The sequence below is a fragment of the Rhinichthys klamathensis genome, unplaced genomic scaffold, assembly GCF_029890125.1.
Source record: "Rhinichthys klamathensis goyatoka isolate OS25496 unplaced genomic scaffold, OSU_Roscu_1.1 h1tg000279l_1, whole genome shotgun sequence".
Lineage (NCBI taxonomy): Eukaryota > Metazoa > Chordata > Actinopteri > Cypriniformes > Leuciscidae > Rhinichthys > Rhinichthys klamathensis.
The window spans coordinates 205,205-219,078 of NW_026606798.1; the positions used below are offsets into that span (position 1 = coordinate 205,205).

Sequence of the window (13,874 nt, forward strand, 5' to 3'; positions counted from 1 at the left end):
GTGGACTTTTTGAAGCGTCAAAATAGTAGTCAATGCGTAGCTGTCGACGGAGGGACAGAAATCTCTCAGATTTCATCAAAAAAGATCTTCATTTGTGTTCCGAAGATGAACGAAAGTCTTACGGGGTTTGGAACCACAGGAGGGTTAGTAAATGATGACAGAATTTTCATTTTTGGGTGAACTATCTCTTTAAGACCCTTACGATAAGCTAATTTTATTAAGAGAAAGAATGTGTTCTTGGCCGTCAATCCTGTTTAAGGGGTGATGGCAATAATCTTCAGAAAACCCAGAGCGAGGAGCCACTACAGCAAATCCTTCAGATAAATCGCTCTCAGAGGTTTTCATTAGCACCGAAGAGATCATTAGCAATGGTTCTGCATTCCATTAAATGTCTATTTTTGGTGTAGATGGGCTTTATGAGAAATAAATGGACTAAGGTGAAGTTTCATGTCATCAGTCAGACTGCTTTAATTCACATCTCCCTCTGTCTGAAACTATTCTATTGCTTTTGCAAATTGCTGACTACGTTTAAAACAACACACGGGGTGTTTCGAAACCTAGCAAGTTCCTTCCTAGACTGCAGTATTGGGTATTTTTGGATCATTTGATCCATTTGTGATGGCCAATAATGTTGTCTAGGTAGTCAGCTTACTAGGTTTTGAAACAGCCAATATACAGTATTTCAATCCAGTTAGTACAATGACAGTGATTCCAGTCTGGAGGGAGTGAAAAGCACTTTTTTTCTTTGCTTTAGTTTATAATATTCAATGCTTTTTCAATACACAGAACACGCCAAACTCTGACAAATCATGGGAGTCGCTCCTGGGTCACGTGATCTCCGAGCTGACGAAGGCCAAAGATGTGTACGACACCAACTCTGAGGAAGCATTCGTGGTGAGTCACAAAGGCACTACAGTGAAAGTGCCATGTGATGGCCAAGTCCTCTACATTTAACCCATCCAAGTTAGTGCGGTTACAAGTCCGACTATACTACCATTATGACTGAATTTACAAAGCAAATTTATTGGACAAAAATGATCATTTGAAGTCATTAACTTACAAATTCAGTAATAATGAGAAATATGTAGTTCAGAGAACAGCAGGTTCAGATCCTTTTTAGTGACGAAAAGTGTAAACGAGTATCCAAGGACCCATTGTTGAACACAATACATCTATTCACTTCCTCTCTTGTTTTTTTGACAAAGCATCATCATTACTCCAGTCTTCAGTGTCACATGATCCTTCAGAAATCATTCTAATATGCTGATTTGATGCTCAAGAAACATTTCCGAGTATAATCAATGTTGAAAACTGTTGTGCTGCTTAGTTTTTTTATGAAAACCAAAAAAATTGGAACAACAGTGTATCATCTATACATAGAATCTTTATTTAGAAAACAGCTTTTCATGAGAATTCGCCACAGAAGAGTAATTATCTGTTATATGGGAATCTGCAGCTCACTGTTATTTGAGCCTAAAGCTTGTTCTTTCAAAGCAAATAATCTCTGAGGAAGATCTTGTGTGTTATCACCAGGGAACGAGCTGTTATTAATGATGTCTTCTCTGTGTAGTTGAGCTCCAGTGTGTGGTCTCCTCAGTCCATTGAGTTCACCCTACAGCAGTTCTGTCTGCCCTTCCTGAGACTGTCCTGTTTGCTGCAACACCACCTGTATGGAGACAGCTTACCCGGATGCCTGGTACACACACACACACACATTTACATCATTACATAGACTTCTACAGCTAGTTATAAATTCTATAACCTAACTCTCACACCCTAAGAGGATAAAACAAATATATATATTTTAATGTTATACTGTTTTTCAAATGAATCCCCAAATGGAAGTTTTGGGGATTTAGCTCACTTCCCAGAATATGGTTAAATGGGTTCTCTCACGCATGTTGGCAGACTCACGGCTGTCTCTCGTCACAGGTGGAGGAGGAGTTCTCTCTGCTGACCGGGTGTCTGAGTTTGACCGGCTCTGTTCAGTCCAGTGGATCCATGAGCAGCGCAGCGTGTCTGGACTGGAACTTCAATGCTTTCGATCTGATTAACCAGTGGTGTTCTGAGGTCATCGCTCTGTCCAGTACACCCTCCCAGCAATCTGTGGTCAGTGTCTGTTTGTGTCTTGATTCTTTGTAACCCTGTTTTATTTAATGTGTTGCAAACCAATTGTTTTTTTTTTTATTACTGTTAACCATAGTGACCGAACCAAGCGTAACCAGCTTCAGTAACATCATCTTTGATATTCAAGATTGCTGAGCAGGATTTTGAACCAATAAGATTCAAATAACAATTTAAGGGTTCATTACATGAGAAATCACATTTGCCTTGGTCTTTTGAAATATAAGAGGTCTTTGTACCATTATAATGTCCTGCAAGATCCATAGCTTTAATCATCCTCCTCATTATAAACAAAGCATTTCATTTAATCAAGCTTCAAAACAATTTTTAGTTTTGATATTGCGGGATCTGTTACATCACACAGGCAAATATACATTTGCATATGCCTGCCTCCAGAGCAAGACACTGACGAATAGTTATACATCATCGAAATATTTTTAAGTATGTTTAATTTTAAGTATGGACACATTAAATGAAACATTTAAAAATCTTACTGACCACTTTGAACTTTTGAACATTTTTTGTATATGTACTGTATTTAATTCTTAAATTTAAAGGTGAAAGTGAAGTGATCTTTTCAATGTTAAAATTCGTTCTCCAATCTTAAAGTTATAATGAAACTAAAACTTTGTTACTGCCTTTTTTCATATTCAAGTGAAACAGCATATACATCGAAAAATGTAGGGCGAGACTTGATTTTTCCCATTTGGAATTGAATGGATCATAGAAAGTGTGTGTTTGCAAACACAATGAAGGCAGATATGAATGCAAGTGTGCAGTCAGTTGTGGTTTGGATCTCCATTGGACATTCTTATTGCCCACCCTGGTAATATTTTTGATTAAAGAATAAAAGGGCACGTTTTGTTTAAAAAGAATAATATATAACACTGCAACATTCCATAAAAATGAATGGTGATTTCAGGATTACCTCAATATGGAGAGAGAAATGTAAGGTTTGTAGGTTGACTCCCCTGAAAAGCGTACACCGAAAACTGACTCTAGTCAAACATTGAACATGGCCGACACATGCGACACTGATTCAACACTGGTCAAGATGTTACAAAGTGACAAGAGCAGTGTTGGGCATGTTACTTAAAAATAGCAATTAGTTACTAGTTACTTCTCACAAATAGTAACTGAGTTAGTTACTAAGTTACATCATTATAAAAGTAACTAATTACCAGGGAAAGTGACTATTGTGTTACTTTTTTTCTTTTTTTTTAATGTTCAAATATGTCAAATAACTTGGATGCCCCCAGTATTAAATATGTTAAATGAATGAAATGGACACTAAATAGAATAAATTATTTTGATAAAACATTGTACACTAATCTACATTATTTTAATGTTCCTGTGGGACAATGTGAGAGACATCTATTAAATTCAATATATTATTTTAAATATTATCATTACTATAGTAGAACGATAAAACACAATAGATGGTTTAGAACTATAATATTTAATATTGCACAGACCACAACTGGCCAACAAATAAGTCACCCTCGGTCTCTCTCGCGCATTGTCGAGCGCGCTCACGGCGTTCGCTTCACTTTTGTCCAGTCCGGCGCCTCATAAACACACACACACCAGAGAAAAAACTTTGCAGGTCCTATGGCTGAGAGAGAGCCCGATCGGATGAAAACCGCTTCAGTGAGCTCAATTATAGTAACGCCGCATTTTATTGTCAGTAACGGTAACAGCGTTAAAACTGGGGAAACAGTCATTCGTTTGATTACTCGTTACTGAAAAAATAACGCCGTTATTCCCATCACTGGACAAGAGTTGCTTTGACTGACAGTGAAAGTTAAAGGTGCAGTTTGTAAGAATGACAACCAGTGGTCGAAATAGGTACTGCAGTCGATTTCAAAATATTGTAGATCGTGGTTTCTCCCGCCCCCTGCTCCTCAGACTGGACTGCGCTCACACGGGTCGCCAGTTTGAGCACACGCAACAGGAACGAGCGCAATGGACAATGAAAATTGTCAACGTGCAGTATCACAGACCAAAACAAAAACAAACATTCCAGCCTGGAAACGCACATTTCAAAGTGTTTTTCAGAGAAATTAGTGTGTGAACTTAGCATGATCCCTAAATATCTGCAAACACAGTATGGTATTTGTATGCTTTGGTAGAGTGGAAAAGTTACATGCAGCACCTTTAATGAAATCTGTCATCTTGAGTGATTTGTCTGGTCTCTCTTCAGTCTCTGTTGGTTCAGGATCCGCAGTGGGCCGCCCCTCGCCTCCTGCACCTCCCAGACAATTACAACACCATCTTCCAGTTCTACCACAGGAAGTCCTGCACCAGCTGCGGTAAAACCCCCAAAGACCCTGCGCTCTGCCTGGTGTGCGGCGCCTTCGTCTGTCTGAAGGGGCACTGCTGTAAACAGCAGGGTGTGTGTGAGTGTGTGCTGGTGAGTGTGGAGCAAACGCTGAAAGCTCAGTTTGAAATGTCCAAACACTGATGATGCTGATTATAATTATATATATATATTTTTTTTTTTTTTTTTTTTTTTTTTTTATCCAAAGCACTCCCAGCACTGCGGTGCAGCGACTGGTATCTTCCTTCTGGTAAACGCCTCGGTCATCATTATCATCCGAGGGCATCGCTTCTGTCTGTGGGGGTCTGTGTATCTGGACGCTCATGGAGAGGAGGACAGAGACCTACGGTAAACCTCTCGCTGCTCTGATGGACAGATATCTAGATTTCATTCTGAGGGTCTCAGAAGCAGGGTCCGAAATTTCATTTTCCATTAAGGGACAATATCTGGCTCCTGGAATTGATTTCCAGGTTTTTTTTAATCATTATTTGTAAGGGCAATTTTAAGCATTAGCATATTTATTTTATCTGTGTTGTCTTTCATGTCAAATACTAACATTTTAACCAGTTACTTCAATCGAAATACTATAGGCTGTTAACAAAAAACAAAATAGGCTAAAATAAGCTATATACTATAGACTTATTAACATCAACAAAAGCCATCTTTATACTGCAAAGGTAGAACAGATGTAGCATCTGACATGACATTTGTGTTTGTTGTGTTTAACACTGCTCAAAGGTGGCAGAAATGTACAGTACCTGTCAAAAGTTTGGAAACATTAAAAAAAATGTTTTTTGAAAGAAGTATATTCTGCTCACCAAGGCTGCATTTATTCATTCAAAAATATTATTACAAACTAAAAAAATTGTTTTCTATTTTCATACATTTTAATATGCGTCATTACTCCAGTCTTCAGTGTCACATGATCCTTCAGAAATTATTCTAATATTTTTTTTTATATTATATATATATATTTTTTTATCATTATTAATGTTGAAAACAGTTGTGCTGCTTAATATTTTTCATGGAAGTGGTGATTTTTTTTTTTTCAGGATTCTTAGATGATGAATGGAAAGTTCAATGAACAGCATTTATTTTCATTTAATAAAACTTTGTTTATTTTTTTATTAAAGCATTTTTTAAATAGAAATCTTTGGAACATTATAAAAAGTCTTCTCTCACTGTTAATCAATTTAATGCGTCCTTGATGAATAAAAGTGTTTATTTCTATCTTTTTTTTAATCTTATAGTTACCACAAATGTTTGAATGGTATCATTGTTTCCACAAAAAAATGTTAAGCAGAAAAAACATTGATAATAATAATACTAATAAATGTTTCTTATGCAGCAAATCAGCATGAATGATTTCTGAACATGAATAATCATGTGACACTGAAGCTGAAAAATCAGCTTTACATCACATAAATAAATACATCTTACAATCTATGTATTTATTTATGTGATTTAATTTAATAAATACAATCTTTGATTGTGTAATATGTTACTTTGGAGAAGGCAATTCTCCAAATTCTCGTTCACTCAATCACTGAAGAAAAACGAATCTCTTATTTGCATTGTGAATTTTCTCATCATAAACAACAAAGAGCATATGCATAGTGCAGCATTCATTTTTTTTTTTTTTTTTAACCTTTATTTAACCAGGGAAATAATCATTCAGAGGGTGTGTGCACTGAACAAAATGAGAATGGCATTTTCAGATGTGACTTAATCTGAATGCTTCTGATTGGCCATTAAATTCATAAGCTCAACAGATACATGTAGTTTCTTATAATGCTGCAAAACGCTGCGTAAAAAACATGTACAAAGGAATCTGATGGAACGTGAGCAAATCTAAATCGAAAACCTCAAATTTAAAATAAAATTGTTCAAAGCGATTGCTGTAAATATAAATAGTTTTATTGTAATGGGGCATTTTTTCCCCCCTTATTTTGAATTTGGGGTGCTTTTTTTTTTTTTATTTTGGTGACATTTTTGCCCCAAGCCTCTGTTTATTTCTGGCCCTGCTCAAGTAGTCTTTTATTTGAGTTTATAGCCCTGCCTAAACCGTTTTTTTTTTTTTTTTGCATTTTGTTCATGTCTTTTGTGAAGAAAACGGTTTAACTTTCCTGCTGTAACCTCCTGATCTTTTCTGTTCTGTAGTCGAGGAAAGCCTCTGTATTTATGTGAGGAGAGGTACCGCGTCCTGGAGCAGCAGTGGGTGTCACACACCTTCGACCACATCAACAAGCGCTGGGGTCCCCACTACAATGGACTTTAACTGTACAGCCCACATCCTGGAGAGGACAGGTCACATGATGTCAGCGTCATCCTCTGAGGATTTCTGTCGTGTAATTTAATGGAAACCTGCATTGAGTTGGCCACAGCCTGGGTTCATGTGAAGTTTAGTGTACAATCAAGCCTAATGACTAACAGCGTGTGCGTGCGTGTGTGTTTAAAAGTAATTTTTCGTGTGGATTTATAGGGGAGAAATTTTTTTTTGGCCCATCAAGCTCACAGTGAAAGCACATTGAGTGAATCTGTGTCAATCCTGTTTGACGCACAAGTGGAAAAAATGCTCCCGTTCTGTAATATTTGGAAAACTAAGATGAGAGATTCTTGGGGAAAAAAAACTATTCTGACCAACGTTGAAACAAATCATGTACAGATATCAGAATTAATATCAAAACCTTGAATGCTAAAGTTACCAAGACTCTCAACAAATCCCCCCACCACCCCATGACCAGTGCGATGTGTGTGTAGTCATGTCATGCTATTTGAGTTTAAACACATCTCATAAGAGTGACTGAGTTGAAAAGCAGTGTATGAGACAAAATATAAACCGATTAGAGCTAAAGCACGAGTTGTCTCCGAGTCAAGGTGTAGTTGCTGTCATCCTCAGGTATTTTATTTTGTTTGTTTTTGTTTTGTAGTCTCAGATAAAAGATTTTAATATTTAAAAAGTGCTGCTATTCATTGTTTAAAAAAAAATTAAATTATACCTTTGTAAAAAAAAAAAAAATTTTTTACAATTTTCATCTTTTTTTCTTTTTTCTAATGAAGGCTCTGTGTTTGATGGTGGTTGGCTGGTCTGTTGAGTTTATTATATATAAAAAAGAATTCCCCTGTAACCTTGTACAGCATTTCTTGGCACATTATATGGCTGGAGACAGGACAAGTCTTTATGGTCTTTGGCTCTTGCATAAAGGTGATCCTTTTCTCACCCAAGGCCTTTTGAAAATAATAAATATAAGAAAAGAAAAAGTGGTAAAACTTTACTTAAGTCTTTAAATAGTATGCATTATAAAATTATTTCATATGTATTATTGTAATGCTTTAATTATGCCTTGTAATGCACCTTATAATATATTGTTTGTTCTCATCAATAATTGTAACCACAGTTGCAATACATTATAATACTTATCTATTCACTGTTACACCTTTAGAAAGTGTAAACACATGCATTAAAACACGACAAACACATTTCAGATGTAACAATGAATTTGTAAATATTATAATGCATTTTAACTGTTTACAATTATTTATGAGAAGATAAAATCCATTATAACGTACACTATAAATACTTTTATAATGCATTGTCCATAAAGGCTTCAAGTTTTACCAAAATATTTTTTGCATTAAGAAAATGAAGCTTATGTAGATAATTATTTTTTGCATCATTTTCGTCACAGTCAAACATTTCTCATTAATGTAATGCATCTTAATGGTTTTTCTTGTTTCTCAATGGTGTTTTGGCTTTATTGTAAAGAGTGGTCAGATGTGCTTGAATTTGTCACGAAAATAATGCAATGCAATTGCAATTCAAAAAAAAAACTGGTTCTAAAAAAAATAAGCCTAGTTTTTAATGCAAAATATAATTTATTATTTTTGATTAAGGGTGAAATAGTGACCTGGGTATGTTCTTGGGTAGTTTCTTACCTCACTATAGCCCACAAATCTGACCACATACCCACCAAGTCAAGTGTCACTCAAGGTCTTGATTGTCTTTCCCATATTCTAATTACATGATAATGCCTAGACTGGGGTCAGATGGTCCTTAGGGGACAGTGTTGTCCAATACACTGAGCTCTGTTTCAAAGAGCCTCATCACACAACTTAAATGGATGAGATCATCTAGATGCTCAGAGACAGTGGGCTTATGTCCTGCTGGGCTTATGTATCTACAGGCTCAGTGATCAGTTGGCAACAAACCTCTGAAGTTAAGAAAGCTCTTAGTAATCATTTTTCTTGACTGAGTTTTGTAGCAACTGGCTGCGGGAGTCTAATTTCTCCTCCTCTAGGATTTTGCAGGTTGTGAAGGTTGGTTTTTTTTCTCGTTTAAAGACAATATTTATGTAGTATTGTGATATTATTTTGATGCACACACCACTCAGATATTGAATTCCTGATCTAAAGTGTTTGAACTTGGCCATATTGTGTGTATCTCCTTTGTGCAAAATGAATCAGACCAAATAAAAAGATGTTTTAATGTTATCAAAAAGAAAGAGGATAAAAAAAAAAGTTATTTGGTGCTTTATACAAATAGACATTTAGCGAAGGCTAGTTTTCCCGGCTGATAAATGCGGTGTTCCTCAAAGCTCTGTCCTCGGACCATCTTTGATTGTGTAATCTGTTAATTTGGAAAGGGCATTGTGTATGCACATGTTAATTATTTGAAAATGCGTTAAACTGGATCACATCAAATGTAATATTACAGCCCAGTCCAGTGATGGACATGTATGGTATGGCACACAGTTTCTTTATTTTAAGCAGCTCCTCTGTTAGCAGGTGATTTAGTTTGAGTACTTCCTCTTTTCATCATTTCCCCCTTAAAAATTAAGATCGAAAATTATCACATTAACACAAAATGTTCCCAGTTTAAACATAATAATAATAATAATTTGCCTTGTGTGACAACACATTGATAGTTGTTGAAAGTAATTTCAAGAGCTCTCAATGTGGTGTCACAATCAAAATAATAACATCAGTGGAGCCCTTGTGAAAATTATATTTGGTGCAATTACAGGGACATGTAACGTCCAGCTATATCGAGGGTAATTTGCTTGCTTTGTTTCTTACTGAAGACAGTCGAGCACCCCCCAATACCACACACATACTCAGTCACTCACGTACCAGAAAAAAGCATGTTTGGTTTGTATTGATCAGTTTGATTGGTAGGTGTTGATTATCATTGCTGCAATCATGTCATGCTGGATGGAGGATGTTTTCAGTGCACTTGAAGTTAGCTTCTTTTCATTATTTTGTCTTGATTTCTTGCATGCTGCTGTTTTTTTTCCCCCCTTTTTGAGAGTTCTTATTTCTCTCCTTCCCCACTTTGTATAGACAGACAGTTGTGCTAAGTGTGATGGGTGGATAATGCTGGTGTGTTCTCCTGCGGTGAGTGCTTGTCAGGCAGGCAGTAATACAGTACATTACTGTAGGTGCTGATTCAGACTTTATGATGTCATCTCTGAAAGGGTGACTTTTAATGACATTTAATGCAAAATGTAACATATGTGAATAAAATATACAGATGCTCTGAAATGCCTTTTGTTTTTCTTTTTGGTCAAGCGTTATAATCCAAAAATTGTTACGTTAGTACTATCCACATATAAAAATTTCTGCTCTCACCACCTGGCTATGCAAAGATTGTTCATATATATGATGTCAGAATACTCTATTCTGATTGGCTGGAATGTGAGCGTTCAGACATTTTAATGCACAGGTAGTTCCAGTCGGTTTAATCACTGTTCTATATTAAAGGGATAGTTCCCCCAAAATTGAAAATTAGCCCATGATTTACTCACCCTGAAGCCATCCTAGGTGTATATGACATTCTTCTTTCAGACGAATACAATCGGAGTTATATTAAAAAATGTCCTGGCTTGAAAATGCCATTGAATGGCTGTCTGTCTTTGGAAGTACATTAAAGCGCATCTATTCATGATTACAGTGCTCAACACGGCTCTGCGAGGGTTAATAAAGGCCTTCTGAAGTGAAGCGTTTGTGTAAGAAAAGACGTGTCATTCCAAACCCGTAAGACTTTTGTTCATCTTCGGAACATAAGGTCTTTTTGATGAAATCTTAGACATTTCTGTTGTACTGCGAAATTCAAACAATAAATGTGGTTTTATTGCTTTTTTAATTTGTTGTGACAGCTTGCTGTATAGCACCTCAGTTCAAGCTGCACATGAACCAATCATCTCTTCCTTTTCTTTACTACTAGCTACCTACAGCATGAATGAACATCAGAAGGTATGTTAAAGGAAACCATACAACTTATTGAATGTATCATGTCTCATGTAATCAATTAATTTCAACCTCGGAATGCTGTCAATAAAACAGCTTGTAAACAATATATCACGTAACATCACATTTTCCTCAGAAAAAGCCATTCAATGACAATAAACTCCATAGTTAGCTGGAAAAATTAACTCTAGATAGAATTTTTGTATAAATAAGAGCACGACATTACATGCTTATTTTTACTCTTATTAAACATTTATTTTAGAACATTGTTATTATAAAAACTGCACAAAATGAAATTGTTTACATAATAAAGTTGTTAATTTTAACCTTTAATGTTGTAGTAATGTACCAGCTGACTGGGTTCCCTGTGTAGTTTACAGTATTATTTAGTTGTGAGATTTTTCTTTCCTTGAGAAAAATTTACTTGTACTGTACAATCTGTTATATCCAAATGAATCGAACTAAATCTATATTGTAATCAAATTGCAAGCTTAGCAATCGAATCATGAAATTTATGTCAATACCCAGCCTTAATAAAACCACAGTACCAGTCATCGTAGTAGTTGGATTATTGATGATTTCAGAGGACAGAAAGCCTGAAGGAAATTGGTCTATTCAGTTGGCTGATTTCCTTGTTTTATTAATTCGTTAGAATATGTATAACTCGAGATTTTAACTAATTACAAAAGCTGAATAATCGACCAAAGCCTACTGATTAATCTGTGAAATATGATCCTCTATTGGTGATGACTGGCCTTTTTTTTTAAGTATTGGGTTTCAACTTACTCTAATATCTAATACTAAAGTAAAAAAAAAAAGAAAGAAAAAATGTTAACATTTTGACATATCTGACTAAGCTGCTATTTTATAGATAGTTTATACCCTTAATTATGTGCATAAATGGACCAAGGTGAACATATTTTGACAGGTTGTTAGCAATCCTACATAGGCTAGACCGTCCCATTTAACAATGATTGCTTCAACCTTTGCTGACTTTCGTCTTGCGCCGGTCCAAGAATTGCACCTCTAGCAGTGCAATATGAATGCCTCCCTATCAATCATGGCCCCAGGTTCCAGAAACCCACTAAATAGAACCAGAGTCATATTCCATTATTCCTAGCTGTGGTGTTCAGCGGCGACAGGCGGCCTGCTTTGAACACTCAAGTTTTTTCCAAAGTAAACGCTCCGGGCCCGAGGTGACCGGACACCCAGCTAAGGCCATCCGGGGGGCGCCGGGAGGCAGGGTCCAGGACAGGTGGGGACTCACATTACGGCAGACCACCAGCCCACTCTCGAGATCCACCTACGAGCTTTTTAACTGTAGCAACTTTAGTATACGCTATTGGAGTTGAAATTACCCTGGCTGCTGCCACAAGACTCTAACGAGTCCTCACCCATGGGTTTAGGATACGCTTATTCCAAGTACAGGGCCTCGAAAGAGACCTGTATTGCTATTTTTTGTCACTACCTCTCGGTGTTGGAAATGGGTTATTTGCGCTGCTGCTGCCTTCCTTGCATGTGGGAGCCGTTTCTCAGGCTCACTCTCTGAAATCGAACCCTGATTCCCTGTTGGCCGTGGTCACCATGGTAGGCGCTAAACGTTGATAGGGTAGACATTCGAATGAGGGGGCTTGATCAGCCTGAGGTAATCTAGAGTCACCAAAGTGGCCGGAGCCGCCCTGGATGGGTTTTGGATTTGATAAATGCACTCGCCCCTGACCTAGAGTGGTCGTGTCGGCACTCGTTTGCCTGTATTAGCTCTGGAATTGGAGTTATCCAAGTAGCGGTTGGAGCGATCAAAGGAACCATAACTGATTTAATGAGCCATTCGTGTGCACTTAGACATGCATGGCTTAATCTTTGATACAATATGCTCCTGGCAGGATCAAACAGGTAGCCCCGGGGACAGAGAATTTCCTACTCGCATATCTCGCTCCACTCGTGACATTTACTCATCTCACTTGCACAAAATCAGATTTTCCTCAAAATAAATAAAAACAGTGAATGCAAATATTCACAATGCATCCAAATATTCACAATGCATCCACATACAGAAACGTAATGCAAATAGCACAAGGATCAACGCACTGCAACTGAAGAAAACCCCAGCAAATTAAGAAAGCATCTCCATCTCTTTGACAACACATGTGCTGCAAATGCTCACAACACAACCAAGTGTGTTGCATATCCAGATGGGTTTTTGAAAGTCTGGACAAAAACAGAAAATCGTAGTTTTTCCATTCTGATTCAAACCATATTTGGAGGTGGTTTGAAATGCGATTCCAATCAGACTTTTACAGATGCGGTCCAAGCGTTTCGAGTTTTTGAATCAATAAACCAATTGTTTCGCAAAATGATTCACTATTTCAAAGCACTCGAAACACCACACGCTGGAGACACCTGGTCAGAATGGTGCAAATGCAACGAAAACTCTGCCAAAACATGTATTAAAAATAACTTTTGCAAAACCAATTGAATTTTTTTAATTTAAGGAGTAATCTATGACAAGAATTTCATTTTTGGGTGAACTATCCCTTTAAAGCTAACATGTTCATTCTAAATAAAAAAATTACATATTGATTTCATGGTGACTTTAATATACCATAATAGGGGCACTTTAAAAATTTCTCATCCACAAGTGTAGCAGAAGTTAATTTTGCTGATGTTTGGTAACTGACTGCATCATATTAATGAGAGTCTTGTCTTTGCTCACGAGGGTTAATTGTGGCGACTAGAGACTCTGGTTTATCTAGGCCGAGAGAGAACATAATGACCTTTTCTGTACCAATTAGTTACAGCAGATAATATGAACTCTGTGACAGTTTGTTTTCTGATTTATTGTTTGCAAAAGCTAAACAAATTTCTGGTATGTGTCATAACTGATCACACATTCAAAACAGCAGTAGATTCACTGCATTAGTTTCACACTTTGCTAAATGTCTACCATTCAGTTGTCTAATGGCTCAATCTTCAATGATGTCGTGCTGCGGCCCAGAAACCAAACCCCTGTAAACATGTTTGTGCTCTGAATGGAAAGTGGGTTGGCAACACAATAGCTGCCTGGATGACACACTGACCAATACACCGCCTACATTTTGCATGACATCATGGTGTATTAGTTTGGCAAACTGGATTTGTTTGGACTGGCAGTTTCTGTTTATGCAGGTTTTTATTTAAAAATGCT

General features: G+C 36.9%; 1 protein-coding gene across 1 annotated transcript in view; it reads left to right on the plus strand.

Moving 5' to 3' along the window:
• ubr3 (ubiquitin protein ligase E3 component n-recognin 3) overlaps nt 1-6,771 on the plus strand; it is a 96,867-nt gene extending 90,096 nt beyond the window's left edge. The window contains 6 exon segments of the mRNA XM_056268989.1: nt 787-894; nt 1,571-1,696; nt 1,933-2,109; nt 4,328-4,537; nt 4,653-4,792; nt 6,605-6,771. Coding sequence (XP_056124964.1) covers nt 787-894; nt 1,571-1,696; nt 1,933-2,109; nt 4,328-4,537; nt 4,653-4,792; nt 6,605-6,722 — 879 coding nt within the window. The 3' untranslated portion in view covers nt 6,723-6,771.
• The last annotated feature ends 7,103 nt before the right edge of the window (nt 6,772-13,874 follow it).